Source organism: Lontra canadensis, unplaced genomic scaffold (genome assembly GCF_010015895.1).
Source record: "Lontra canadensis isolate GAN:19392208 unplaced genomic scaffold, GSC_riverotter_1.0 scaffold10, whole genome shotgun sequence".
In the NCBI taxonomy this organism is placed as follows: Eukaryota; Metazoa; Chordata; class Mammalia; order Carnivora; family Mustelidae; genus Lontra; species Lontra canadensis.
The window spans coordinates 3,095,088-3,121,153 of NW_022631004.1; the positions used below are offsets into that span (position 1 = coordinate 3,095,088).

The 26,066-nt window shown below is 39.3% G+C and overlaps 1 protein-coding gene across 1 annotated transcript in view; it reads right to left on the minus strand.

Annotated features, from left to right (window-relative positions):
• Window positions 1-26,066, minus strand: part of SH3RF1 (SH3 domain containing ring finger 1) — a 189,611-nt gene that overhangs the window by 57,389 nt on the left and 106,156 nt on the right. The window contains exons 3-4 of the mRNA XM_032855465.1: window positions 18,597-18,872; window positions 17,720-17,815 (exon numbers count right to left, since the gene is read on the minus strand). Coding sequence (XP_032711356.1) covers window positions 17,720-17,815; window positions 18,597-18,872 — 372 coding nt within the window. The remainder of the gene's footprint in view (window positions 1-17,719; window positions 17,816-18,596; window positions 18,873-26,066) is intronic.

Below are 26,066 nucleotides of genomic sequence, written 5' to 3' on the forward strand. Positions count from 1 at the left end.
CCTTCAAATGTTACTATTGCTCACTACAATACACAAAACACTGCTATTCTTCTTCCTTTGCATACACATGAACTTCCTCATGATTGATGTTGGCAGACCAACTGCCGACTCCTTGAACTGATTTACAGGAAACCCCTCTTGAAAATACTGAATTATTTTGGTTTGTTGATTGATCCCACCTAAAAGATGAAACACAACAACATCATGCTGGTTATATAATTGTTTCCTTAAATGGAACAACTGAAGCTGACTCAACGTCCCAAGCAACTTCCACCCAACAGGCAGAACTTCCAGCATTAACTTGAGCTTGTGTCTTAGTCAAAAATAAAACTGCCGGGCCACCTGGGTGGCTCAGTGGGTTAAAGCCTCTGCCTTCAGCTCAGGTCATGATCCCAGGGTCCTGGGATTGAGCCCGCATCGGGCTCTCTGCTCAGCGGGAAGCCTGCTTCCTCCTCTCTCTCTGCCTGCCTCTCTGCCTACTTGTGATCTCTGTCAAATAAATAAATAAAATCTAAAAAAAAAAAAAACCTGCCAATATTTATACTGACAGTCAATATGCCTTTGGTTTCACCAATGACTCTGCAATACTTTGGAAACAAAGAGGTTTTCTGACCTCCTCTGGCCAAATTAAAAAAAAAAAAAAGCACTTATGTTTGAAACCTTTTTAGTAGCCATTCAATTACTTAAATCTCTAGCCTATAAAAACTCCTACACACTCTACGGCAAATAAAGAAGAAAGTAAGAGAAAGCATTTGGCTGATGCAGCTGCCCAGAAAGCAGCCCTCAATTCACCCCTAATATAATCAGGACATCCTTAACCTTGGCTGAGGCCTTAATCAATGTGATGGGCCATCTTCTTTCTAACAGCACACTTGGCTGTCCAACAAAATGAGAAAAAAGTGTGTTTATCAGGATGCAAATTTAAACAAAAAGCAGGGTACCTGGGTGGTTCAGTCAGTTAAATATCTATCTTTGGCTCAGGTCATGATCCCAGGGTCCTGGGAAGCAGGGAGCCTGTTTTTCCCTCTCCCCGCTGCATGTGCTCTCTCTTGCTTTCTCTCTCTCAAATAAATAAATAAAATCTTTTAAAGAAATGAAATAAACAAAGAAACAAACAAAAAAAAAAACAATGTATGGTTAGATCCAAATGGATGGCCAGTCCCCCCTGTATTAACAATAAATATACCCATGACTTAACTGATTGGAACACTGACAAAATGATCTTACGGGGAAAACAGTACTACTAGAAGTCATATCTCAAAGCTGCTTCCCAAGTATACCAGAAATGTAAAATTCGTCCAAAACATAAACCTAGAAAACCCATTCATTCCTCTATTGGACATTTTCTCTTATCCTCAGGTCCCTTTGTTTTATGGCAAATAGACCTCATCCAGTTGCTGCCTTCTCAGGGACACAAATTTGTACTGGTAATCACCTGTATGCTTTCTCATTGGGTAGAAGTATTTCCATGCCACAGAGCCACAGCCTCATTAGTAGGCAAAATACTATCAGAAAATAAAGTATTTTTGCTTGTGGAATTCTCTCAGAGCTTCATGACAGAGGTTTCCATTTCACTGATCAGGTAATTCAATTTAGAAAATCTGGCCCAACCTACACTTTTATTGTGAACTTACCATCCCTGGTCCTCAGGACTGGTGGAATGTACCAATAGGATTATTAAAAAATCAATGGACAAAGTCCACAGAATCCTTTAAAATGCCTAGGCCCAGAGTTCTGCCCTTAGTACCACTCAATGTTAGGTCGATACCTACAGGAAAAAGCAGGTTGTCATCCTATGAAATGATCACTGGCAGACTTATGAGGCTAGATTATGGAATGTATGAACCACTTTTGTTAAAAGAACACCTTTTAATCTACTGCAAGGAACTCATAAAAGCCCTCAAAATTAAAGTATAGCTCATTGAACAATCTTATCACAGCATGCTCCTGGGAGACAAAGACATACATTACTATGACCTCCGACTTGGTGATTATGTTCATTGGAAACATCATCTCCACAAGATACCTTACAGCTCCAACAGTTAGGATCATACTGAATTATTAACCAATCCTTGTGCTGCTAAACTCAAGAGTATGGATTCATTTTAAAAGGGCGTCAATCCTGAATGGTCATCCCGAGCCTTTGGGGACCTCAAATTAAAAGTCTCCAGAGAGTGTAAGACCGCCTTGAAGTCCACTCAGGCAGATTAGAAGCAAATGACACCTGATGTAGACTGCTTTCCAAGAATCTGGACCAGGACTATATATTAAACTCTTCAGGGGCACATGGGTGGCTCAGTTAGTTAAGCATCTGCCTTCAGGTCAGGTCATGATCACAGAGTCCTGGAATCGAGCCCAACATCCGGCTCCCTGCTCAGTGCGAAACCTGCTTTTCCCTCTCCCTCTGCTGCTCCACCGTTTGTGTTCTCTCATTCTTTCTGTCAAATAAATAAATATTTTTTTAAAAAGTAAAAAAAATAATAATAAAATAAAAATAATAAACTGTTTAGCCAATGATTATTAATGAAATATTGGGTATCCTACTCCCTTTTACAGCAGTAATTGCACTTTGCTTAATTTCTTCTTATTACTCCTGGTTTCAATTGTTTAACTCTGTTTAAAGAGTTCTGATTTTACTATACCCAAAGATGATCCCCTCATCCTACTCATTTTGTCCTCAGCCCACAGGGAAACTAGGCATAAAAGTACCCTTATTTGGTTATCTCACACTATGGACAAAGCCGGAAACTTATCTGATTTCTGGATATGTCATCATCAGCCCCTTACCAACCATGGTAGAATAGCTGATCCCTTTGTTACACCTGTCAGTAATTTTCCATCCCTTCTGAATTACACCATAAATCAAACAACCCCTTCAAGCTCTACTTACTGTGTCAGACTAGTTTTGCTGCCAGGCAAAACAAATCCCCCATGCTTGAGGTTCCTCCTATCTGAAGAAGTAGTTACAATATCCATGAGCTCTGCTTTATCAATGGTTTCACTCAAAAATACATATACTCCTAGTATAACTTGTCCTGGTCCTCTATTTAATACCTTCTCCCAACTAGAAATGAGATCTACAGGCTGGGCAAACAAACCACTCAATGCCTGAAGAAATAATTACATTAACCTACATACAGATCCCTAGTTTGATCATATGCTCTCTTCCATACTGGTAAACGAATCCATAAATAACCAGACACTTGCAGGTGTACTTTGTGTACCCTCAGGACACGTATTTGTCTGTGCATATAAAAATAAACCATAGACATTCGATTGTTTAGATAGTTGGAGACTCCCTGGACAATGTCTCCTGGGTAACTTAACAACTCCACTCACAATTCTTGAATTAATAGGTCAAGGTTCCCAGAAACGAGGAAGACAAAAGAGAGTCCTTAATATAATTGAGGATTACCCTGATGAAGATCCCTCTGAAAATGAGGACAACAGGTGTGGCTACTGCCAAGGCTGTGACCTCCCTGGAAGGGTGAACCCTTCAAAACAACCCAGTTTGATGGGACTTTTTAGCTCCTGGCTGGGATAGGAACTGCATGGAACAAACCTATGATATGACACCTATCCCAAACTACAAAAAGAATGGCCAGATCAAATGCTAGAGCCATTAGGACTCAAAAGAAATCTTTAGATTTTCCTTTCTGGGTGGTCCTTGACAACCATGTAGCTTTAGACTACTTATTGGATGCCCAAGAAGGAGTCTGTGCTATTACAAACACTTCCTGTTGCACCTGGATTTATACATCCCACCAGGCAGAATTAGAGACAACTAAGCTTTTCAAACTCCCCAAATCCCTAAAAGGAACTCATTCCCCTGGAATAACAAGCTGGGTTAACCTTAGATTTCCATATTTATCCAGCTGGCTCCCAACTGGGATGGGGACCATCCTAAGAAAGGGACTACAAATAATATTACTCATTGTTTTATTAATCTGTTCATTCTTAGTTTTAGTGCAACTATTAACTCTCTGCCTTTCTCAATGTTGTACCATGATTCAGGAAACCGAAATTATTGCTCAACAGCTTCTAATGGAAGGCCAAGCCTAATCACTTGGACTTCTTGATACTCCTGTCATAAATCTGATAAGCTGCTTAAGTGAGGACAATGCTTAAACCTTGTCTCCTGAAAACCTCCCTGTTGTGCGAATGGGGTCATAAGCTCTCCCCAAACATACCAATCACCCTACCTCTACTTTCCTTCCTCTGTGGGACATGACTTTCTAAGAATGAGCCTTCCTAGAGCTGAGGATGCCTACACTAATGTTGGATGACGTACTAGCTGGTCATCACATCGTTCCAAGGAAAGATCTCAATCAAAGGGGAGAAATGTGAAAGAAGCATCAAAATGGAGTCAGGCTTGCTAGGAGAGCTATTTAAAATGGAGCCAGGAGGACGTTAAGGAAGCAAGGCTTATTGCATGTCCCCACCTGAAAGAAAAAGTAAGCTTTAAAATATAGGTCACTGCCAAACCACAAGCATCCTGGGGCACCAGCTGCAACTCTGCCATTTCAAGAGAAATGAACTTTTTTCTTTTACTTACAAATGGACTTTTTGCTTAGTGATAGCCCTTAGCAACCAATCATGTACAGATAAGAATAGCTTCTACCTGTCAGTACCAATCATAACTCCTGACAAACAATTTACGTGGCTTTACTGGAAATCCCCTCTTGTGTTTAAAAGCCCTCCTCTTTTCTCCCCACTGTGGAAAACATTTTCAATTCCTGCCCAAATCTGAGTCTCTTGAATTGCAGTTCTCAGACCCCAAATAAAAGCCTCTGGTTTGCCCTTCAGTCTTGCTGCATTTCTCAATTAACAAAAGTATGCTGCTAAGCAACAGAATAATTCTCCCTTATTGAATAATATCTCTAAATTTCATTTGTAAAAATTAATTTACTTCAGAATTGAAGGAAGAAGTGTGGTAAGCAACATAGCTACTCTTCCTCTCTAACTTTCCAACAACTTCTCTAAGTTTCTTTTATAGAAATTAATTTACTTCAGAATTAAGGGGGAAATTTGGATGTGAAGCAATATTGTTATTCTAACTTCCCCGAATTTTCCTACATTTCTTTTATTAAAAATGATTTCAGGGGTGCCTGAGTGGCTCAGTCAGTTAAGCATCTGCCTTCAGCTCAGGTCATGATCTCAAGGTCCTGGGACTGAGCACTGCATTGGACTCCCTGCTGAGCCCTTCCTGCTTCTCCCTTCCCCTCTGCGTGCCACTCCCCCTGCTTGTTCTCACCCTCTCTCTCTCTCTGTCAAATAAATAAATAAAATCTTTTTTAAAACAAGATTTCAATAATAGAACATTTTACTTTGCAATTTTAAAGAAAAGAATACACAGGAAAAAGATGATAAAATATCTTCTTATACTGTTCAATCAACTCTGATTATTCAATCAAGGTTAATAATCATGAACCACTATTTCAGGGGCACCTAAGCGGCTCAGTCTGTTAAGCGTCTGACTCTTGATTTTGGTTCAGGTCATGATCTTGGGGTTGTGAGATCAAGCCCCAGGCTGGGCTCATGCACTGGTTGTGGAGACTGAAGATTCTCTCTTTCCCTCTCACTTTGCCCCTTTCCCCACCCAATCTCTCTCCCTTCTCTTTCTATCTCTTTCTAAGAAAAACAACTATTATTTTGGTCTTCTCTTATTATTCTCTAGAGCAAAGGCTTTACGTTAAGAAAGAAAGTTATTGCTATTCTGAACTCCTTCAAGGGTCAGTCACCTTGGCAACTTTCAACTACGTACCTAAACCTCTACTTCTTATTTCCTGGAGCACAGATGATAGCTCCCAGTTCCTTGACTCTGTAGAGGAGAAAGCTAGCACTCCTACCCTTAAGGCCACTTGTGCTCTCTGAGACCTGCACATACGATTTTTCCCTGTTAGGGCTGATAACAATTCTCTTCCCTAGCCACAGAAGCATCTCCCAAGATTTGCCTGTGGGTTGCTCCTAAAAGTTGAAAACAGCAAACAACACCTCATCAAATTGTATACTTTAAATATGTGCAGTTTAATGTATATCACTTATAACTCAATAATTTTATTTTAAAGAATGAGGATCCCTGACAATAAGGTCACCCATCTCTGCTCAAAGAAGCCAAAGGAATAGCCCTTAGTGGTGAAAATTCATCTCAGAAAGTATGAGGGAGTCATCTGTACATTAGAGATAAATAATCAATAAGGGTTTCAAGATCTAATCCATAGAATATTGTTACCATTACTTGGTCTAGAAAAATTCTAAAGTAGGTACAACCAAATACTCACCCAACCTCAACAATTAAAAAAGAAAAAAAAAAATCTCACTAAGGTCACACAACAGACCTTTTAGTCTTTGAGAAACAGAGCTTCCTGAAATAACACTAAGATAAATAGGTGATGAACTAGATGCCTAGGTAGTGAATGATGGGAGTATTAGCTGAAAAATGTAAAAGTTGTCAAAATCTAAAAACCAATTTGGTTTTGGCTTAGAACCTTTCACTCTGAAGGTTGTTAGGTTATTCATTCATTCATAGAACCAATATTTAGTGAGAGCATACAACAGGCAGGAGCTATACAAGGATCTCAAGGGACCAAGGTAAACCATAAAGAAGATAAAGTGCTACCCTTAGTAGCTCACTTCCTAATGGGGACCGGGAGATAGTAACCACATCAACAAGTATCTCAAAACAGTTGAAGAAATATAAAATGCTGGAAGGGAATAATAACAATGGGAATAATAATCACAGCTATCACTTACCCAGCTCTGACTAGGCACTAGAGCACTGCTTATAAGTATTGTTGGAATTAACCCACCCTATGAAGTGGTTCTATTGTATGAATGAAGACACAAGGACCAAAGGCACTTAGACACTTAGTGGTAGAGCAAAGACTTGAATCCCACCCATCTGGGATTCCAGAGTCCAAGTTTTTCCTCACATCACACTACAGGTGTGTAAGATAAAGCAACTGCAAGAGGAGGAACTACTTTAGATAAAGGGGTAAGGAAAAGTCTGTTAGAAGAATTGACAGATCTAAAAAATGAGAAACACAGCCCTTCTTTCCGGCAGTAACTAAAGAGTAGGCATAGTTGTTTATTGGGCCATACCTACTTCATGCCATCTGCACCTAAGGAATGCTTATGGTTTTTTTTTTTTTTTTTAAAGATTTTATTTATTTATTTGACAGAGAGAGATCACAAGTAGACAGAGAGGCAGGCAGAGAGAGAGAGAGAAGCAGGCTCCTTGCTGAGCAGAGAGCCCGATGCGGGACTCAATCCCAGGACCCTGAGATCACGACCTGAGCCGAAGGCAGCGGCTTAACCCACTGAGCCACCCAGGCGCTCAGGAATGCTTATTTTTATACTACATCTATAGCAGAGGAGCAGGTTGCTAAATAATTTTTTTGTTGCTGTTTAAAAAAACTGGGCAAGTGATATTTCAAATGAATGATTAAGAACCAAAATAAAATGATAAACTTAATAAAAATTTATAGTTCACCAGAATCTACAATGCACAATGGTTGAGAAACATCTCAAATCCCATATTTAGCATTTACTTCATTCAAACTTTTTTGCTTGCTAAGAATCTTGTCATACTTGTTCACACAACCTCTAAACTTGAATGAGTCAGCTCTGAATTAATGACATTGTTAAAGTCTTCTACCCTATTTTGCAGAAGAGTGGTATTTTTGAACAAATAAGGAAGAAAGCTACTGATTTCTTTTTTATACTGCATTCAGTCCTTGACAAATACACGCTTTTATACATATCCTGGCATGGTGTCTTCAAGAATTCTCCAGATTTCCCTAAGAGACCCCTACCCCTTTCAGCTTTCCAGCTTGCTCAACTCTAGGTAGATCCTGTCTAAGCAGAATAGAATCCACAATCTCTATGGCTCAACCCCCATCTTAGGAGCTTAAACAAAGGCTCCAAGGGAAGAATTCAAAGCCATTTATATAGCTATTCTTTGCCCTACTTACTCTCCTCAGCCACAGGCTCCCACTCTATTCAAACCATGAAGAATTTTTTACTTTAATAAAGGGTCATTTATTTGTGGCTATACCACACCACAGTTCTACCCCCTTATTCTAATACAGGTACAGATTGTACTACACACTTATGGGGTGTTGAGGGAGAAGAGAAAGAGAAAGAAGATAAGAAGGGAGGGCAAACTATTCTAGCAGCAGTTCTATTTCTCAGTATCTCAATCCTCCCATTCAATTCTCTTTACCCATCCCTATTGCTCAGCTCCTTTCAATTTACCCCACCCCCTAATTCCACAGCTGAACCTCTGACCCCACGATTCTACTCCAGGTCTACAATCCTATCCCTAAGCACACCCTGTGCAGAGTTTCTGCCACAACCAAGTTCCTTGAGCATTTCCATTAGCAGAACCAACCAGCAGGATTTGAGGGGGAGTTCCAGCTTCTGCTGACAGGCCCGTGGAGATCAAAGATGTCAGTCCGAGACTCAGAATTCAATTCTGAACTCATTTCTTTCATTATACATACTCGTGAGATTCTTTTATTTGATCATTACTATACTCTGCCATATTCTGGATTACAGTCTAATCTGAGCTCCAAACCACTATGCATAAAACATAGCAGTGCCAGACCCTTCAAAATATATTATACATTTGATCCTTTCAGAACATCTGAGGGCGGGGGGAAGGTAACGGTTTTTGGAGCATTGTGAAAAAAGCAAAAGCACCTAACAATCATGGAGACTTAAATGCCTATTTATAAGAAAAAGAAAAAGTTTTACAATTGGATTTTTATAACATAGCCTGTTTATATACTGGGAAGAGTCTGAACCCTAAGTATTTTACAGAGCAAGAGAAAGACCGTTTCAGGAAAAAGGCTCAGTTTTTGATTCCTTATAGTTGGCTTTACCCCATCTAAAATTGACTTATAAAACAGTCTATGTTTTATTTAAATAGTTGCATTTTGATAGGTTGCTATTGAAATCTGCCCCCCACGTTCCCCTGAGGGCTTAACCAGGTGTTACTAATCCCCAGATGCTCTGCTCCTAGCAGAAACTTCAATCTGATGGCCTGACATCAAAGAAATGTTCATGATCTCTTAGAGATAGATGATTTGTTTATCTCATCTCAACTGGTGAAATTCTGGTTCCAATGAGAAAAATACTCATTTGAAAGAAAGGAAGCAGAAGAATGAAAATAACTTCCACTTGGGCAGAAGTTTTTCTTCCCAACTTAAATTAGAATAAATAATCCTAATGACCTGAGTGACTCAAAATGACTCTGCATTTGCCAGGGGTGGATCTTTTATGCCTATCTGCACAATTCTACACCTGCTCAACAACAAAAGTATAGCAATCCTTATTCATGCTTCACAAACCAAGTATTGGCATGTAATATTGATAATACCTAACAAGTAAAGACAAGCTTTCATTACTAATCTTGTGCTTACCCATGCTTTTCAGTATAACTATTCATACACTTGGAAATGCTTGTAATTTTCCATGACCCACAGCTAGAATATATAAATAATATACAGAAAGGATTGCCCAAGAGTTAAGAATTTTTTTTCTGTTGTTTACTTTCAAAGGAGAAAAAAATGTTTCAATAAACAGGAACATATGGGTAAAATTCAAGGCTCAGACATGGTTTGAATTAGTTTTCCATGGGTATACGGTAGTCAAACTGATTTTTAACAAAAACTTTGGCAATCTTACCGTCTACGGGAAAAACTGAGTGCTAACTACAATGGCACGATTTGTTGTTTAAGTTTTCAAAATCATACCAGAACAACTGGCTCAGATAAAAAGATGGAAAAATAAGTAATGATGGTTTCTCTTTTATACATGCTTAAAATACATGCTTTGATATCTGAAAAATGACAGAATTACTTTTAATTCCCCCAAATAACCTGTTCTCTCTTACTTTTTGGCTTTTGCACATGCCAGTCTTCCTGCATGGATAGTTTCTTTGCCATAAAAATGTACCTCTTCCATTTCTCTTGGTTAACGCTTATTTACCCATCACATAGATATACATTAAGAACTCACTTCTTCCAGACGTCTGTGACCTTAGCTAACTTTGTATGGTTGTTTGCACTGTGTCTCATTCTTTTTTTTTTTTTTTTAATTTTATTTTTTATAAACATATATTTTTATCCCCAGGGGTACAGGTCTGTGAATCGCCAGGTTTACACACTTCACAGCACTCATCATAGCACATACCCTCCCCAATGTCCATAACCCTACCCCCCTCTCCCAATCCCCCTCCCCCCATCAACCCTCAGTTTGTTTTGTGAGATTAAGAGTCACTTATGGTTTGTCTCCCTCCCAATCCCATCTTGTTTCATTTACTCTTCTCCTACCCCCTTAACCCCCCATGTTGCATCTCCTCTCCCTCATATCAGGGAGATCATATGATAGCTGTCTTTCTCCGATTGACTTATTTTGCTAAGCATGATACCCTCTAGTTCCACCCACGTTGTCGCAAATGGCAAGATTTCATTTCTTTTGATGGCTGCATAGTATTCCATTGTGTATATATACCACATCTTCTTTATCCATTCATCTGTTGATGGACATCTAGGTTCTTCCCATAGTTTGGCTATTGTAGACATTGCCGCTATAAACATTCGGGTGCACGTGCCCCTTCGGATCACTACGTTTGTATCTTTACGGTAAATACCCAGTAGTGCAATTGCTGGGTCACAGGGTAGTTCTATTTTCAACATTTTGAGGAACCTCCATGCTGTTTTCCAGAGTGGTTGCACCAGCTTGCATTCCCACCAACAGTGTAGGAGGGTTCCCCTTTCTCCGCATCCTCGCCAGCATCTGTCACTTCCTGACTTGTTAATTTTAGCCATTCTGACTGGTGTGAGGTGATATCTCATTGTGGTATTGATTTGTATTTCCCTGATGCCGAGTGATATGGAGCACTTTTTCATGGGTCTGTTGGCCATCTGGGTGTCTTCTTTGCAGAAATGTCTGTTCATGTCTTCTGCCCATTTCTTGATTGGATTATTTGTTCTTTGGGTGTTGAGTTTGCTAAGTTCTTTATAGATTCTGGACACTAGCCCTTTATCTGATATGTCTTTTGCAAATACCTTCTCCCATTCTGTCAGTTGTCTTTTGGTTTTGTTAACTGTTTCCTTTGGGGTACAAAAGCTTCTGATCTTGATAAAATCCCAATAGTTCATTTATGCCCTTGCTTCCCTTGCCTTTGGCGATGTTCCTAGGAAGATGTTGCTGCGGCTGAGGTCGAAGAGGTTGCTGCCTGTGTTCTCCTCAAGGATTTTGATGGATTCCTTTCTCACATTGAGGTCCTTCATCCATTTTGAGTCTATTTCCATGTGTGGTGTAAGGAGATGATCCAATTTCATTTTTCTGCATGTGGCTGTCCAATTTTCCCAACGCCATTTATTGAAGAGGCTGACTTTTTTTCATTGGACGTTCTTTCCTGCTTTGTCGAAGATTAGTTGACCATAGAGTGGAGGGTCTATTTCTGGGCTCTCTATTCTGTTCCATTGATCTAGGTGTCTGTTTTTGTGCCAGTACCATTCTGTCTTGATGATGACAGCTTTGTAATAGAGCTTGAAGTCCGGAATTGTGATGCCACCAACTTTGGCTTTCTTTTTCAATATTCCTTTGGCTATTCGAGGTCTTTTCTGGTTCCATATAAATTTTAGGATTATTTGTTCCATTTCTTTGAAAAAAATGGATGGTACTTTGATAGGAATTGCATTAAGTGTGTAGATTGCTTTAGGTAGCATAGACATTTTCACAATATTTATTCTTCCAATCCAGGAGCATGGAACATTTTTCCATTTCTTTGTGTCTTCCTCAATTTCTTTCATGAGTACTTTATAGTTTTCTGTGTATAGATTCTTAGTCTCTTTGGTTAGGTTTATTCCTAGGTATCTTATAGTTTTGGGTGCAATTGTAAATGGGATTGACTCCTTAATTTCTCCTTCTTCTGTCTTGTTGTTGGTGTAGAGAAATGCAACTGATTTCTGTGCATTGATTTTATATCCTGACACTTTACTGAATTCCTGTACCAGTTCTAGCAGTTTTGGAGTGGAGTCTTTTGGGTTTTCCACATATAGTATCAGATCATCTGTGAAGAGGGATAGTTTGACTTCTTCTTTGCCGATTTGGATGCCTTTAATTTCCTTTTGTTGTCTGATTGCTGAGGCCAGGACTTCTAGTACTATGTTGAATAGCAGTGGTGATAACGGACATCCCTGCCGTGTTCCTGACCTTAGTGGAAAAGCTTTCAATTTTTCCCCATTGAGAATGATATTTGCAGTGGGTTTTTCATAGATGGCTTTGATAATATTGAGGTATGTGCCCTCTATCCCTACACTTTGAAGAGTTTTGATCAGGAAGGGATGCTGTCCTTTGTCAAATGCTTTTTCAGCATCTATGGAGAGTATCATATGGTTCCTGTTCTTTCTTTTATTAATGTGTTGTATCACATTGATTGATTTGCGGATGTTAAACCAACCTTGCAGCCCTGGAATAAATCCCACTTGGTCGTGGTGAATAATCCTTTTAATGTACTGTTGAATCCTATTGGCTAGTATTTTGGTGAGAATTTTCACATCTGTGTTCATCAAGGATATTGGTCTGTAGTTCTCTTTTTTGACGGGATCCTTGTCTGGTTTTGGGATCAAGGTGATGCTGGCCTCATAAAATGAGTTTGGAAGTTTTCCTTCCATTTCTATTTTTTGGAACAATTTCAGGAGAATAGGAATTAGTTCTTCCTTAAATGTCTGGTAGAATTGCCCCGGGAAGCCGTCTGGCCCTGGGCTTTTGTTTGTTTGGAGATTTTTGATGACTGTTTCAATCTCCTTACTGGTTATGGGTCGGTTCGGGCTTTCTATTTCTTCCTGGTTCAGTTGTGGTAGTTTATATGTCTCTAGGAATGCATCCATTTCTTCCAGATTGTCAAATTTGTTGGCATAGAGTTGCTCCTAGTATGTTCTTATAATTGTCTGTATTTCTTTGGTGTTAGTTGTGATCTCTCCTCTTTCATTCATGATTTTATTTATTTGAGTCCTTTCTCTTTTCTTTTTGATAAGTCTGGCCAGGGGTTTATCAATCTTATTAATTCTTTCAAAGAACCAGCTCCTAGTTTCGTTGATTTGTTCTATTATTTTTTTTTGGTTTCTATTTCATTGATTTCTGCTCTGATCTTTATGATTTCTCTTCTCCTGCTGGGTTTAGGGTTTCTTTCTTGTTCTTTCTCCAGCTCCTTTAGGTGTAGGGTTAGGTTGTGTACCTGAGACCTTTCTTGTTTCTTGAGAAAGGCTTGTACCGCTATATATTTTCCTCTCAGGACTGCCTTTGTTGTGTCCCACAGATTTTGGACCCTTGTGTTTTCATTATCGTTTGTTTCCATGAATTTTTTCAATTCTTCTTTAATTTCCTGGTTGACGCATTCATTCTTTAGAAGGATGCTGTTTAGTCTCCATGTATTTGGGTTCTTTCCAAATTTCCTCTTGTGATTGAGTTCTAGCTTCAGAGCACTGTGGTCTGAAAATATGCAGGGAATGATCCCAATCTTTTGATACCCGTTGAGACCTGATTTAGGACCCAGGATGTGATCTATTCTGGAGAATGTTCCATGTGCACTAGAGAAGAATGTGTATTCTGTTGCTTTGGGATGAAATGTTCTAAATATATCTGTGATGTCCATCTGGTCCAGTGTGTCATTTAAGGCCTTTATTTCCTTGTTGATCTTTTGCTTGGATGATCTGTCCATTTCAGTGAGGGGAGTGTTAAAGTCCCCTACTATTACTGTATTATCGTTGATGTGTTTCTTTGATTTTGTTATCAATTGGTTTATATAGTTGGCTGCTCCACAAAAGGGGCATAGATATTTAAAATTGTTAGATCTTCTTGTTGGACAGATCCTTTGAGTATGATATAGTGTCCTTCCTCATCTCTTATTATAGTCTTTGGCTTAAAATCTAATTGATCTGATATAAGGATTGCCACTCCTCCTTTCTTCTGATGTCCATTAGCATGGTAAATTCTTTTCCACCCCCTCACTTTAAATCTGGAGGTGTCTTCGGGTTTAAAATGAGTTTCTTGTAGGCAACATATAGATGGGTTTTGTTTTTGTATCCATTCTGATACCCTGTGTCTTTTGATTGGGGCATTTAGCCCATTAACATTCAGGGTAACTATTGAGAGATATGAATTTAGTGCCACTGTATTGCCTGTAAAGTGACTGTTATTGTATATTGTTTCTGTTCCTTTCTGATCTACTACTTTTAGGCTCTCTCTTTGCTTAGAGGACCCCTTTCAATATTTCCTGTAGAGCTGGCTTGGTGTTTGCAAATTCTTTCAGTTTTTGTTTGTCCTGGAAGCTTTTAATCTCTCCTTCTATTTTCAATGATAGCCTAGCTGGATATAGTATTCTTGGCTGCGTGTTTTTCTCGTTTAGTGCTCTGAATAATCATGCCAGCTCTTTCTGGCCTGCCAGGTCTCTGTGGATAAGTCTGCTGCCAATCTAATATTTTTACCATTGTATGTTACAGACTTCTTCTCCCGGGCTGCTTTCAGGATTTTCTCTTTGTCACTAAGACTTGTAAATTTTACTATTAGGTGACGGGGTGTGGACCTATTCTTATGGATTTTGAGGGGGGTTCTCTGAACCTCCTGGATTTTGATGCTTGTTCCCTTTGCCATATTGGGGAAATTCTCTCCAATAATTCTCTCCAATATACCTTCTGCTCCCCTCTCTCTTTCTTCTTCTTCTGGAATCCCAATTATTCTAATGTTGTTTCGTCTTATGGTGTCACTTATCTCTCGAATTCTGCCCTCGTGGTCCAGTAGCTGTTTGTCCCTCTTTTGCTCAGCTTCTTTATTCTCTGTCATTTGGTCTTCTATATCGCTAATTCTTTCTTCTGCCTCATTTATCCTAGCAGTGAGAGCCTCCATTTTTTGACTGCACCTCATTAATAGCTTTTTTTGATTTCAACTTGGTTAGATTTTAGTTCTTTTATTTCTCCAGAAAGGGCTTTTATATCTCCCGAGAGGGTTTCTGTAATATCTTCCATGCCTTTTTCGAGCCCGGCTAGAACCTTGAGAATTGTCATTCTGAACTCTAGATCTGACATATTACCAATGTCTGTATTGATTAGGTCCCTAGCCTTTGGTACTGCCTCTTGTTCTTTTTTTGTGGTGAATTTTTCCGCCTTGTCATTTTGTCCAGATAAGAGTATATGAAGGAGCAAGTAAAATACTAAAAGGGTGACAACAACCCCAGGAAAATATGATTTAGCCAAATCAGAAGAGATCCCAAATCGTGGGGGGGGAGAAAGGGGATAAAAAGGTTCAGAAAAAAAAAAGAAACGAAAAGAAAGAAAGAAAACCAATAAAGAAAAAATATAAAAAGGAAAATATATATATATATATAAGATAAACTAGTTAAAAAATGTTAAAAAAGAAAAAGGTAAAAGTTAAAAAAAATTAGAAGAGAAAAAAAAATTGAAAAAGAAAAAAAAATTAAATTAACTGCAAGGCTAAAGAATCATGGGGAGAAAGCCATGAGTTCCCTGCTTTGCTTTCTCCTCCTCTGGAATTCCGTTGCTCTCCTTGGTTTTGAAACTGCACTCCTTGGTAGGTGAACTTCGTCCTGGCTGGGTTTCTTGTTGATCTTCTGGGGGAGGGGCCTTTTGTAGTGATTCTCAAGTGTCTTTGCCCCAGGCGGAATTGCACCGCCCTTACCAGCGGCCGGGCTGAGTAATCCGCTCGGGTTTGCTTTCGGGAGCTTTTGTTCCCTGAGCGCTTTCCGTAGAGTCCGGAGGACGGGAAGGAAGATGGCGGCCTCCCAGTCTCCGGCCCGGAGGAGCTGAGAGCCTGGGGCCCCACTCCTCAGTGCGCCCTCAGAGAACAGCGCCCAATTACTCCCGTCACCCTGGCCTCCGGCCGCGCTCCGAGCTGACTGAGCCTGCGACTGGTTCAAGGTAACCCTGAGCTTAGAGCTCACTCCTTGGCTCTGCCTCTGTAGCCAGCTTCCCTGTTCTAATACCTGTAAGTTCTGCGACACTCAGACACCCCCGATCCTTCTGTGACCCTGTGGGACCTGAGGCCACGCTGACCCCGCGTGGGCTTCACCCCAGTTAAGCCTCTGGAGCGATGTCCCTCAGCGGAACAGACTTTTAAAAGTCCTGATTTTGTGTGATTTTGTGCTCCATTGCTCAGCCGCTTGCCGGGAGCCGGCCCCTCCCCCCGCAGTCTATCTTCCTGTCGCTTTGGATTCACTTCTCCGCCAGTCCTACCTTTCAGAAAGTGGTTTTCTGTTTCTAGAATTGCTGTTCTTCTTCTCTTCGATCTTCCGTTGGATTTGTAGGTGTTTGCAATCTTTAGATAAGCTATCTAGCTGATCTCCCGCTACCTGAAGTAGTCTCAGCCTGCTACTTCTCCGCCATCTTGACTCCCTTCGAGAAGGTCCTACTGTGTCTCATTCTTTAAAAATTCCTTCAACTTATTTTCAGCAAGAGATTCTTATGACTGAAGGACATGAATGTTTATGACATATGATGTAATGCAGGCCTATTATAAATTGTAACATACTATTTAATTTTTAATTTGTGTTATTCTTTAAAATAATAGAACCATGTTATACCTACTCTCTATAAAGACTTTACTGAGTCAGGCTGGCCATAACCTTTCTAAGTAAAGCTGATTAAGTTGGGGGGGCACCTAAGGTGCTGCTGGGATAACATGGGGGAATAGTCATTCCCTTACGTCATGTTTATTAGAAGCCTACTCTGCAAATCACCGTTCTAGTTCTGATGATGTGGCAGATAAGGAAAGAAGTAAGTAAACAGTCATACCCTCACCTCCTACCCTACTCAGAAGTTTATCAACCCTCTGATCCCAAAGCTGGCAAATGGAATAGAACACCTGGAAACAATATAGGTACTGATAGGAAGCATACAGTAATATTTAACAAGACATAGGAATGCTTTGAGCAGGGGGGACACAGTGGAAACTTTCAAACATTTCAGAGTCTTCAGTAACTGCAGGCAGGATGGAGCAATTCTTCCTAATCCATCCAGTGATCTGGAACAGGGTACTCCCAGTGCTTTGGGTTGTGAAGACAGTTTCTTCTTCTCCACCTTCTCTTCCTCCTCCTCCTTCTTCTGTAGGCTAGGTTTTTGTCTTTTTTTCTTTTTTCTTTTTTTTTTTTAAAGATTTTATTTATTTATTTGCCAGAGACAGAGGGAGAGAGAGTGAGCAAGCACAGGCAGACAGAGAGGCAGGCAGAGGCAGAGGGAGAAGCAGGCTCCCGGCCAAGCAAGGAGCCCGATGTGGGACTCGATCCCAGGACGCTGGGATCATGACCTGAGCCGAAGGCAGCCGCTTAACCAACTGAGCCACCCAGGCGTCCCTGTCTTTCTTTTTTTTTACTCCAGTTTTATTGCGATATAATTGACATATAACATTGGATTCATTTAAGGTGTACAACCTAATGATTTGCTGTGTGTATACATTGCAAAATGATTGTGAGGCCTTCTTTTTTCTTAATTTTTAAAAATTTTTTTAATTAAAAAAAATTTTTTTTTTTAAATAGGCTCCATGTCCAATGACACTGAGATTAAAAGTCACATGCTCTACTGACTGAGCCAGCCAGGTGCCCCTGGGAGGACTTCTTAATACCCGAAATGCACAAATAAGATTCGTTTACTAAGCTGAGTACTAACAGGATTGAATTTTCTGCAGATTAACTTACCTCAACATATGAAATAGGAAATATTCCTATTTTGTCTGCCAGCATTCCTTCGGCCCAGTTTTCATCCACTCTACGGATCACAGTCAGAACATCATCCTGAAGAAACAGCAAAATTAGTCTATTTGATCCCGCATTAAGCTCGTCATTTAATTTTCCTTTTCAATAAAGGGGCTCAAGTTTTAAGAGTACATGAATTAAAATGCTATAACATATCTTTAGTACACAAATCCAGCGTTGTCACTATCAATCAAGAGCATTGGAAGACTATGAACTCTTTCTATACAGGGGTTGGCTGTTTATTACAGCTTCAAATGCCACCCATCCCAGGCTCCTGAACTTCTGTTTTAGATCAATTCTCAGGCTCTTCTCATGTTCTCTCTGATAATATACCAAATGGCCATTTAAATGCATATCCTACTGCTTTTCTTTATAAAAAACACTACTGTGTTTATCTATACTTAAAATTCTAAAGCATTTTTATCAATTCAGTAGATACACTACTGTGTGCTTTCAGTAGAGAAATTTATGTATAAAATAAGGAAATAATGATGTTTCATTGTGTTATTCATAATTCAGTAAATTAAAATCCCTAAGTGGCAAACACACACCCTGTAAAGTGGCTTAGAATCAAATTTAGGCTCTAAATATGAAAATGATACCACACAGAACATCAACCAAAATTATCTTTCATATAAGAACAGCCTATGCACAAAATTACTTTTTGTGACTTTAAGAAAATTGCTTCCAGGTATTTTTAAAAGCACAGTGAAATACTAAAGCTATTTTATCATTTTACAAAAGGAAATACAAGTCATATTCCTGCATATTCAGGTCCAGAGGAAGAGCTGGTGAACAGAAAATCTCATTCTAAATTTACCTTTGCAAATGGAAGGCAATCTTTGTCTGCTTCCTTGTCTTTCACTTCAAAGTCATAAAGTGCTTTGCACTGAGGTGGGGGCTGAGGTAACGGTTTGATAATCTGCACAAAATTTGTGGGGAAAAAGCCATGGATCCCGTTGACTTCCCCATGGTACCAATTTTCATCCACTTGTCGCCGCAAAATGATGATGTCACCTTTGCTGAATTTAAGGTCTCCAGGCTCTTTCCCTTCGTAGTTGTATAACGCTTTGGCACAAGGTAACTGAGGTATACCCTTAAGGAAAGAGATGAGTTTTAATTAAAGGATGATCAAAAACATCTGGAAATTTAACTGTATTATTATTTTTAGACAAAGTCAACTCAACATAGCATGCAGGTCTGGAGTTTAGTGGGTGGGAAAATGAAACACGAGGAAGTCACACATGATCCAAGTTTTCAAGGATACAGAAGAGATAGCCAGGCAAAGCTGAGAGAAGAGTGAGGCATTCGAAGTAGAGGGGACAGCACCAGCAAAGACATGGAGCATGCTGTGCAGAGGGACTGGAGTTTTATAGAGAACACGATGTTCCTGGAGAGGAATTATGGAATATAAAGTGTAGGAGAAGTAGGCAGAAGGTAACTCATGGAGGGTCTTGAATAATGTGTTAAAGAGGCTCAACTGCTGTGTCTGTTCAGCAATGACAAGCATTCACAGGTTTGAAATACAGATGGCCATGGTAAGAAGCATGTGTCAGGCATTAGAGTGGGAAACGGACGAAGGGGAGAGGCAGACAGCTCTGTGCAAAGCACAGGCACAAACTACTTGAAAAATTTTTTTTTCCAGCCTAATCTTTCTAATTAAGCAGAGTAATAGAAAACATTACTCATTGTACTGCTGTCTCCCTGGGCTCCTCCATCTCCCCCCTCCCCCCCAAAAATGGATCGAAGTTTTATACTCTTGAGGCAACAGAACTTCATAATATAGTTTTTAAAATTACTTTGGTTTCTAGTCAGAGATTTAGAGTCTGGACTATTCCTAAGCCAAACCTTTTTTGCTAAATATTTTTGTTTGGCTTAAGAGGAATAGCCAGTTCTTGGCTCTCAAAATGCTATTGGCAGTCATCTTGTGTTGGCTTGATCCATGTGATGTTGCGTCTGCTTAATGAGAGCTGTTCTAGAGGCCAATATCCTGAGAAGGCAGGAGCTGAGCCTTCCAGAAGTTCTGAAACCCTCATGTGCCCTCTGACTTTTGGACCCTGCCTTAAGATCTTGCCTAGGAAGGCATAACTCCTGTTATCCAGCCATGACCTAATCTTGTAAACAATTCTGCTGTGCCCTTTGTGCCCTGCAGAAGGGAAATACCCTCAGGAACTCTGGTGCCTCACAATCCTGTGAACTTTGGTCATATTCCCTTCAGTGTCTAACTCTGTGAAAGGATTCTAATTTTTGTCTGCTCTCATGGAGATGCCTCACTGCATGCTCTATTACATATTTCTTAAAGTCTGGTTATCATAATATAACAGTATTTCCCAAGATAGTTTTGAGGAAATAACAGTAAACACAGAAATGAATATCACTATGAAAGAGGGTAAGAGTGATTGAGCCAGAGACAGAGAATTGACCAAGTACTGTAATAAGCTAACTCTTGGAACATAGCTGATGGGACCATGATCAGGCAGTTTCAGGTAAGGGTTGGAAACACAGACTCCAGAAGCCTGAATGTCTGAATCTGAATCCGCATTCAGCCACTTACTAGCTGTGTGACCTTGAGAAGGTTAACCTCTCTGTGCCTCAATTTCCTCATCTGGGTTGTTGTGAGGATTTAGTGAGTTAACGTATATAAACCACTACAAAAAGCCCAGCAGTTAGGAAGTGCCTCATACATGAACTATGATCATCATCACCATTGCCCAGTAGGAAAAGACTTGTTCACCAGTAAAACACAGCACCTGAAAATGTATTTGTCTCTATGCAGCTGGATGCTTTTCCTTCTGGATGAATTCACATAGCAATTACATTTTTAATACATATTCACTATATAGCAATGCAAAGAATGTTCCTCCTAGGAAGTACTGGGATTTCAAAATGTGCATTTCTGAAGCACACATTTGTTTTCTAAGTGGAATCCATTCATCTTCTGGTTGAACAGAAGAAATTACAAATTCACTGACATGCACGGTTTAATAGGGGATGGCATTTTAGATGTGGCTGTAGTTCATCTTGACAGAGCTAATGTAAGGCACTGGAACCCTGCATGAATTAATCGAAAATCCTATTACAAACTCAGTGACAAATAACTCTCTCCACCATTATGGCCTGTTCTCTCAATTTTTTCCCCACCTCAATTAGCTCTGTTTGGTCCACTCTGTCCAAATCCATGCCAGCCAAATCCATGCACCAAGATACAGATTTAGCACTCTTAGAAACCGCTCTGAACTGCTCCTTAAAGAGACCTGTAAAATTCCCCCAAAAACACAGTATGGTTCTTTTGTGACATGCTCATGTGGGAATTGAAGGAATTTATTTCTTCACAGATCATTTCCACACACCAGTGGCCCAATGGACTTATTAACTTTTCCACTGAAGCAAATCTATTAAGTATTCCAAAAATCATCACAGATTCTTAGTACAATGAATGGCAAGGATAAAACTTATGATAACAGTGATATACATTATGGTTAGCCTAGTTACATCCTTGAGACTGCAACCTAAAATTGTTAATTCACACTGATTTGCTAAATCTTGACTGCTAAGGCTATTTCAGTGATCAATAACCAAAGAGAAAGAACCATAAAGCTTATGGCAATCTAATCCATGAGCAGACATTTGTGCATCTGGCTGTGTTTTTCTATGGTGTTCTTTTTCAATTAAATTCTAAGGCTAAAAAGCCAGTTTGTGTCAAGTTTCTCAAAAGAAGGTTTCCTACATTAAATAAAATGAATTCTACTCTGATTTCAAATCAAGCGAGTTCAGTGATCTTTAAAAGACTTATTCCCACACAGACTGCAAATGATTAAGGATAAATGGTCAAACGACTTGGAAGAGAAATAAAAGAATGCATTTTCCTTTTACAACATCTGAAGAATAAAGCCAAAACAATTGGTTTGATAGCCTCGGACTACTCTTCTGGGTAAAATACGTCCGGGGCCCATGGAGGCACTGCCTTCTCATTCATCTCCTTAGAAAGGTCTGGGAGTCATGTCATCGCCCAGGCCCTTTGCCCTCTGTGCCTTCGGCAGGCTTTCCAAACTGCTGCCTTTCTTCTGTATCCTCTCATCAGCCCAAGGCCCCCGAGGATCTGTGGAGCTTACATTTCACTTGGCTACACATGAAAGGGAGGCTTAAAAGGAGAGAAAGCCAGAGAGAAACTGACTCTGCAGTCTAACCTTGGGCTTGCAGCTGTCATTCATGCTGCCCCCTTTATCAAAAACCTTGGCAATTTTAGACAGGTGAGCTATTATAATAGTTCTTAATCTGAAATACATTTCAATAAATAGTGACTACTCTGCTCATATAAAAGTGGACCAGTTTTACTCCAAGCAATTTTGCTTCTACATTATGTATACAGATATTTAATATAACATTAAAATCCTTATGAGACCTGCACACAAATATTTTTGATTAAACACTCCACACTCCATTTTTGTATCATCAAGTATATTCCAATATATCTGGCAAAGTACTACTTGATGATGTAGCTGAGATTCTGATGGGTAAATAAAACATTCACTGCCAATTTATTTTATAGACTCTAAATGCCAATGCCCAGATATACATGCAAGACAGCCTCTTTAAATTCAAATCCCTTCATGCATTTCTTACTGCTCCATAAAGTAAAAAAGATTCAATGACCTACTAAAAAGAATATCTGGAAGATACTCTTGCCGTAGGAACAGCATCACAATGTGTATAATTTAATAATTTAGTTAGATGTAAGTGGGCACAAACTATGGCTGATTTCTACTTGACTTTCAAAAACTTTCCAGAAGAATTGAAGCACAAAGAAATTACAATAAGAGAATTACTACACACATATTAAGTAGCAAAATGGGCTCAGAAAAGGTTTTTTTTTTTAGATTTTATTTATTTATTTGACAGAGACAGATCACAAATAGGCAGAGAGGCAGGCAGAGAGAGGGGCGGAAGCAGGCTCCCTGCTGAGCAGAGAGCAAGATGGGGGGCTCGATCTCAGCACCCTGAGATCATGACCTGAGCTGAAGGCAGAGGCTTAACCCACTGAGCCACCCAGGTGCCCCAGGAAAGGATTTTTTAAAATGATCTTTGTAGAGGTGCCTTGGTGGCTCAGTCAGGTAAGCGTCTGCCTTCTGCTCAGGTCATGATCCCAAGGTCCTGGGATTGAGCCCCACATTGGGCTCCCTGCTCAGGGCGGAGTCAGCTTCTCCCTCTGACCCTCCCCCCAACCTCGTGCTCTCTCTCGCTTTCTCACTCTCTCTGAAATAAACAAATAAAATCTTTAAAAAAAATACCATATCTAAAGGAAAAATAACTTAAAAGACAATTGGGTCAAGCTCACCAGCTTAAATGTATTGCACAATGTATGCAACTCCCATATCTCTGTGCCTCTGGTACTCCTCATGAATAGCAGACCGTGAACCCATCCTTGTGAAACTGTCTTCAGCGCCTCCTATGGAACACAGTATATGGTGGGCACTTGACACTAAGATATGGGAGGAGCAGGAATACGGAGGAAAGAATTTCATTCCCTGTTCCCAAAGGCTGCTGGGAAATGTGGAGCACACGAAGGTGCCACAGAAAAACCTGAGGAAATGGGAGCTCGTCTGCTAACTAGTGTCCACTTCAATGTGCTCTGGAAACATGATTAAAAACATGATCCATTCTGGGAATGGGCAGTTGAGTCTGTATGCTGGCATTTGAAAAATGTGAAACAAATTACACAGCAAACCACAGCAAACAAATATTTTCCTTTCAAACTTATCTGGTGGTTATGAGGAAATAGTCACGTAGTTGATAAATAGCTTTTTTTTTTTTTTTTGGCTGGCCTTAAAAAGGGAGTATCCAACTGACAGACAAATCATTAAAGAAAACAAATCTAACTGAATTTCTCTAAGGGAAGACAGCTATTGAGAATGCAGTCACGGAAATAAAATGCAGGAAATTTATGTCACTCGTTGCCCTGAATATAAATTTTCTGTCTCATCACATGTTTAATAATTATGATAGTATTTTTGCAAAGAGGAGGAAAAGTTATTGGGAAAATTCTCTTCAGTAACTTGAGCTATATCATCTTGGGGACTCATGGCAGGATAAGGGATGTTTCCTGGTAAAAGGTCAAGTTTCTATTTGAAAAGCAGTTTGATTCCTGCCAAGAATCTGCCCCTGCCCTTTCCTAAACTTACCACCTGCCTGTGGGGGCATGGGACTAGATGGAGAAGAATGACCATGTATCAAAATTCTGTGTGGCCCTTGTCTAATCCTTACAGAAACCCAGAAAGGTAGGGAGAGTAAAAAATACAGAGGCAGAGGGGAGTGTGGGAGCAGGTTTTTAATATTAAATAGAAAGGTCATGTAAGGCCTCAATGTAATTCAACAGCCTGTTTTTAGTTTTTTTTTTTTTGGCCAGTGTTTTCATTAATATCTCAGAAAGAGATGCTCATATAATTTAGACATGACATTATATATGATAGCTCATAGTTTCAGAGTTAAAATAACATCAGAATAAACCCACACATATATGGGCAATTAGACAAAAGTGCCAAGGCACTTCTTCAATGTAAGAAAAGAAAATCTTTTCAACAGATGGTTCTTGGATAATTAAAAGCCCATATGGTGAAAAATGAGTCTTGACTCCTACCTCTTATCATACACAAAAATTAATTTGAGATGAATCCCAAAACCAAATGTAAAGTTAAAACTAAGTTTGCCAGAAGAAAGCACAGATTATCTTAGTTATTAGGTAGGTTAAAAAAAAAAACAAAACCCACAAACATAAAAATTTATAAATTGGACTTCATCAAAATCAAAAAATTCTGTCCATCAAAAGAATTTTTTAAAAAGTCACACAAAAGGAAAATTATTTGCAATACATATAACTGACAAAGGATTTTAATCAGGAAATATAAAGAACTTCTGTAAATCAACAACAAATAATGCAATTTAAAAAAACAGACAAAATGAAGATAAAATTCAAAAAGGAATTTATTACATAGTCACGTAAAGGTATTCCGTGTCATTAGTCATCAGGAAAATGCAAAATAAAACCACAATGAGATATTCTTTCACAACCATTAAAATGATTAAAATTAAAAAGACAGACAATAGGACCCCCAGGTGGCTCAGTTTGTTGAGCATCAGACTCTTGGTTTTGGGTCAGGTCATGATCTCATGGGTTGTGGGATGGAGCCCTGTGACAGGCTCTGACCTCAGCACCAAGTCTGCTTGGGATTCTCCATCACCTCTCCCGTTGCCCCTCCTCCCACTCTCTCTCCCTCTCTCAAATAAATAAATAAATCTTAAAAAAAAAAAAAAGACGACTGACAACAGAAAATGTTGTCAAAGATACAGAGCAAATAGAACTCAAATACATTGATAGTGGGAGTCTAAAATGGTACAACCACTTTGGAAAACTGTTTGACAATTTATCAAGTTACTCCTACACCTACTCTATGACCTAATAATTCTAATCCTAGATATTAACCAATAAATGAAGACATATATCCACATAAAGACAAGGAACAGAAACTCTCACAGCAGCAATATTCATAATACCAAAAACTGAAAACCAAAGTCCATCAACAAGAGAACAATGAAATCTTTAGTTATCAAAAAAAAAAGAAAAAAATTACTGGGGCACTTGGGTGGCTCAAGGTCCTGGTATCAAGCCCTGTGTCAGGCTCTCTGCTTGGCAGGGAGCCTGCTTCCCCCTCTCTCTCTGCCTGCCTCTGTGCCTACTTGTGATCTCTGTCTGTCAAATAAATAAATAAATAAAAATTTTAAAAAATTACTGATACACATTAGTGAAAAAAAATCAAAATTAATACTATATAATTAATATTATATAATTACTTCATATGACTTTCAGAATAGGTAAAACCAATCTATTATAACAGAAATCAGAACAGTTGTGGTCTATAGGCGTCGGGGAATGAATGGAAGGGTGTGTGATGAAAATTTCTGAGATTAGAGATAGATTCTATATTTTGAATGGGATGTTGATTATCTAGGTATACAAATGTGTCAAAACATATTAAACTGTAGGCTTAAGAATTGCAATTCACATAGGTTAATTTCAGCTCAATATTAAAATATATAAAAAAATAAACCAGTAGCAGCACTTAGAAAAAAAATGAGAAATAACCACATACACCAAATAAGTGACTATGTATGCACATGGAGGAAAAGATACAAAAGTATCACAGTGAATAACCACTTACAGCAATCAAGAAAATGGCAAGACTGGCAAAATAAGAGATCTGAAGTCCAGAGGTATGCAGATCAGTGCCTAGAAAGA